This window comes from Apis dorsata, unplaced genomic scaffold (assembly GCF_000469605.1).
Source record: "Apis dorsata unplaced genomic scaffold, Apis dorsata 1.3 scaffold_231, whole genome shotgun sequence".
NCBI classification, from domain to species: domain Eukaryota; kingdom Metazoa; phylum Arthropoda; class Insecta; order Hymenoptera; family Apidae; genus Apis; species Apis dorsata.
In genome coordinates, this window is record NW_006263513.1 from 8,923 (window position 1) to 13,358 (window position 4,436).

Genomic DNA, 4,436 nt, shown 5'->3' on the forward strand with positions numbered 1-4,436 from the left:
ATTAAAAATTGTATTGTAACATTTTGTAATAAGTAAACATGAACTTACTTCTTTTTCTACTGCGGCATCAAAGTCACGTTGAGAAAGTCCATATTCACGCATTTCTACTGGCAAATCAATAGTACGAATAGGAACTTTCTTTTTACCTTTATTTTCATCATTTTTATCATCGCTCTGAAAAATAATATAATATTGATATAAAATAGTTTTACCTGTTTAATTATTTCTGCAATCAAATTTATTGAAATTTATTTATATTGTTATAATCATTAAGAAAATATATATCTTAATGAACATTTTATATTAATTCTCTCATCTAATATTTTTAAAATTTTTTAAACATAATTTAATTTTAATAATAATGTATTAACTTATAATTAAAATAGATAAAATAAATATAACAATGTCATTATAATAACTAAACATTTTAAAGAAAGACACACATAAGCTGGAAATCAGGTGATGATAGAAATGAGCAGAGGACAAAGAGGGGCATTATTCTTATGCGAGTAATTTTCAATTCGTTTTAATTCAAAGTATGTCAAATAATATAATACTTAATATAAAGATAACTGTTATAATTCAAAATATTATACGAATTGAAAACCGAACCGCATTGCCTGCCTTCACAATTTTAGCAATTTATTAAAGATTATTGCATTATTAAATATTACTGTCTCTTTTCCTTCTGCGACCCAGTGAAAGGAATAATTGAGCAAAGACAGACAGCACGGCGTGACACAGCTGTATCTTGGACCCATATACATTACATGAAATTATATTATGCATGTTTATATTTATAAATACAAAAATATTAATTTCTATCTTATTGAATTAAATATTCTAATTATATTACTTTCGTTCATATGTCGCATATTATTAACCGAGTTTGCAGAAGAAATCGACACAGATTTTGAAATTTTAAACATAACTAAATGTCATGCACTAAAGAAACTACAATATGTAGGAAATTTCTAATTCATGAACAATTTATACTTTATAAGCACACATAAATGAAATTTAATTAATTTACAATATTCGAAATACTATAAATAAAATACAAGAACAAATACAATTTATTACAAGCTTTAAATTAAATAATAAACTTAAAATTTTCAGATTTTAATTTTCTTAATGTGATAAAATATGATTAATAAAAAAATTTTTCAAAATAGTAAATAAATATAAAATATATAATACGCGATTCTTATATCATGCAGGATATTTTAAATTTTATGATTGCAATGATCATATAACAGATAATTGATGATGTTGACACGATGAAAGAAACAAATTTATGCCATTTTTACACACGAAAAGCTATTCACGTAATTATCATTATAATTTATAACAATAAAACAATTTAAGCAAAAGTCATAAATTATTGCACATGTTTCAGTTAACATATGGGTCCAAGTAATGATAGTGTGTCGCGTACCGAGCTGAGCCAAGAGAGAATCCTGGAGGAGTAGGAAGGGGCAGAACCCCTCGCACCTCTTCCACCATCATCAGCATCTGAGTTCCGTCGCGTTTTATCCATGCTCACCTAAACCACAACAAACTCACATAATCATGCATCAGACACTCAAAGCATATTATGAATACTATATTTCTACAAAAGTTTAAAAGTTAATCTTTAAGAAAAATAAATTTTTCTTAATTCTATCATTTTTGCCATAAATTTTATTTTTAAATATGATTTTAGTAATTCTAGCATTACTAGTTAAATAATGTTAAACAAATATAGCTAATAATTTTATAAGTATGTTAAAATATTACATATAAGCTAATTGAAAATAATTTTAAGCATAATAAAGTTTGAATAAAAAATGAAATATAATAAATATATATACCTCAGGTGCTGGTGGTTCATTTGCTTGTGCTTCTTGATCAGGTTTATCTTTTTTATCTTGTTGCTGATCAACATCCATATTATTTTGTTGTTGCTGATGTTGTTGTTGTTGTTTTTCCTCTTCTTCTTTTTCTTGTTGTGTGAGTTCACGTTTTTCAATTAGTGATGCCGAAACAACAGTAAGAATGCCATTCAAGTTCACTCTTACTTTTACTTTAACTTTTGATAGCTCTCCTTCCGGCGTTGGTTTTACGTTTTTTATTGTGTATGTACCTATAAAAATACTATCAGCTATAAAAAAAAAAATACTACTTATTTATTTATTAAGAAAATAGAAACAAATGCATACCAATATGAGTTTGAGGATATGATGATGGTGGTACAGAATAGCTGGCAGTGAGTGTAAATGGATTTGATCGATAAAATGTTAACGTTTTTGAAAATGGTACAGGATGATTGTGTCCAAAAATTTCCATTTCACTAAAATAATATAATATTTAATATAATATTTAAAAAAAATATATTTTTTTTAAATATGAAATATTATATATAATATATTAATTAAAATACCCTTCTTCGCCTTGAGTAGGATCCCATGTTAATTTTAATGGATATGGTTGAATATCAGTCACTGAAAAATCGCGAACTCTGACGGCAGGACTCAACATTGCACATTGAAGTGCACATCCTCGAGCAACTGCTTCATCTTGATTTAACGTTGTAGATACAGTACGACCAAAAACTTCTTCAACTAATCGTTTAATAGCAGGAACACGACTAAAACCTCCTGCTAATTCAACTGAATGAATATCTTCTAATTTTAATTCTATAAAAAAACATTGTAAATTAGAATATAATTGATATATGTTTTAAATCAAAGTGTATCAAGAAATAAAACGCACTAGAATCTTCAAGGCATTGACGTAAAGTTGACTCAACGCGTTTAAATAAGTGTGCACACATCGCTTCCATATCTGCTCGTTTCATTTCGCCATGTACATCTTTTTCATCCATAAAACATTCAATATTAAGAGGGAGTGTTGTTGAATTGGCGGACATTTGTTTTTTCAATTTTTCTACTTCTCCTAATAGTCTTATATATGCACGTGGATTGGTGTGTGGATCAATATTATAACGTGACTGAAATTCTTTACAAAAGTGTTCTGCTAAAATAGAATCTATATTCCTTCCACCTAATTGACTATCAGCAGTACTTGCTATCATCTATAAATAAAATTTAATAATATTTATGTCTGAAATTATTTTTTAATTGCTTTTTTATAAATATGTTATTATTATTAAATTAATATTATTAATTATTAATTACCTTCAATTTTCCTTTGTGAAATGCACAAATGCTCACTTGTAAGCTTGCATATCCACAATCAACAAAAACTACATTTCTTGGAGGTGTTTCAGGTGCTGGTAAATCTTGTTTATAGATGCCATAGCATAAAGCAGTAGCTGTTGTTTCATTAAATAATCTAAGGACATTTAAACCAGCAATTCGTGCAGCATCAAGCAATGCCTGACGTTCAGCTTGTGTGAAATATGAAGGAACAGAAATAACACAGTCATTAACAATGGTCTGAAGAGCAGTCTCAGATATATCTTTTAATTTTGTGAATAACATTGCAGTTATTTGTTCAGGTGAAAAAATGTGTTCTTCTCCTAAATATTGTACCTAAAATTTAGAAATAATTATAATCAAAATATCATACTTATTTAATAATTAGTATTAATAATTACTTTTATCATTATTATTTTTATTGCACAAATTACACACAATGTGATTCATCATGTTTTAACTACTCTAAAGAGATATAAATAAGATATGAGTCTCCCACAAATGTGAGAAATCTGGCACAATGCCCAGATTGAATCTAGTTAATATTAAATCACATGAAATATATATAATATTTAAAAAATTTTATTGTTTTTAAAAATATATTTATTATGATTACATTTTATATAATATTTTACAAAATAATACATGTAAATATTTCCTTCTTTAATTGTTTTATAATTTAATTATTAATATAAATACATTATAATTTATTAATATAATAAAAAAAAAGTTAATTTTAATGAAAAGAACTTACATGTATACCAATACTTCCATCTGACTGATGAGTTACCTTAAAAGGTAACATCTGAAGCTCTCTTTGTACTTGTGGGTCATTATATTTTCTACCCAATAATCTTTTAAATCCATGAATGGTATTTTTCATATTGGTTACCATTTGATTTTTGGCTGCCACACCAAGAATTCGATTTTTTCCACTGAATGCTACACATGATCTAAAATATTTGTCTATTAATTCCAATTTATTTAAATAAAATTTCATATTTTATAAATGTTACATCAAACATATATTCTGTATATATCACAATATAAATTATTTCTAGAATAATCTGAATATTTTAGAAATAATTATATATTTACTTTTTATCATATTTTTTATTATATTGAAAATATATATAGTAAAAATATAAAATTACAAATTTAATATTATCTCAAATACTTAGAAAAATATTTAATAAAATATTTAAAGAAATAAGATTAAAAAATTATGATATAAAA

The 4,436-nt window shown here is 25.5% G+C and overlaps 1 protein-coding gene across 2 annotated transcripts in view; it reads right to left on the reverse strand.

Annotated features, from left to right (window-relative positions):
- LOC102680519 (97 kDa heat shock protein) overlaps positions 1 to 4,436 on the reverse strand; it is a 9,080-nt gene that overhangs the window by 2,869 nt on the left and 1,775 nt on the right. Inside the window, exons 2-9 of one of the 2 annotated variants that reach the window (XM_006615665.2) lie at positions 3,955 to 4,153; positions 3,180 to 3,536; positions 2,755 to 3,076; positions 2,423 to 2,678; positions 2,202 to 2,332; positions 1,854 to 2,125; positions 1,439 to 1,546; positions 49 to 174 (exon numbers count right to left, since the gene is read on the reverse strand). In XM_006615665.2, the coding sequence (XP_006615728.1) occupies positions 49 to 174; positions 1,439 to 1,546; positions 1,854 to 2,125; positions 2,202 to 2,332; positions 2,423 to 2,678; positions 2,755 to 3,076; positions 3,180 to 3,536; positions 3,955 to 4,153 (1,771 nt within the window). The remainder of the gene's footprint in view (positions 1 to 48; positions 175 to 1,438; positions 1,547 to 1,853; positions 2,126 to 2,201; positions 2,333 to 2,422; positions 2,679 to 2,754; positions 3,077 to 3,179; positions 3,537 to 3,954; positions 4,154 to 4,436) is intronic. The other variant, XM_006615666.2, reaches the window with a different exon arrangement.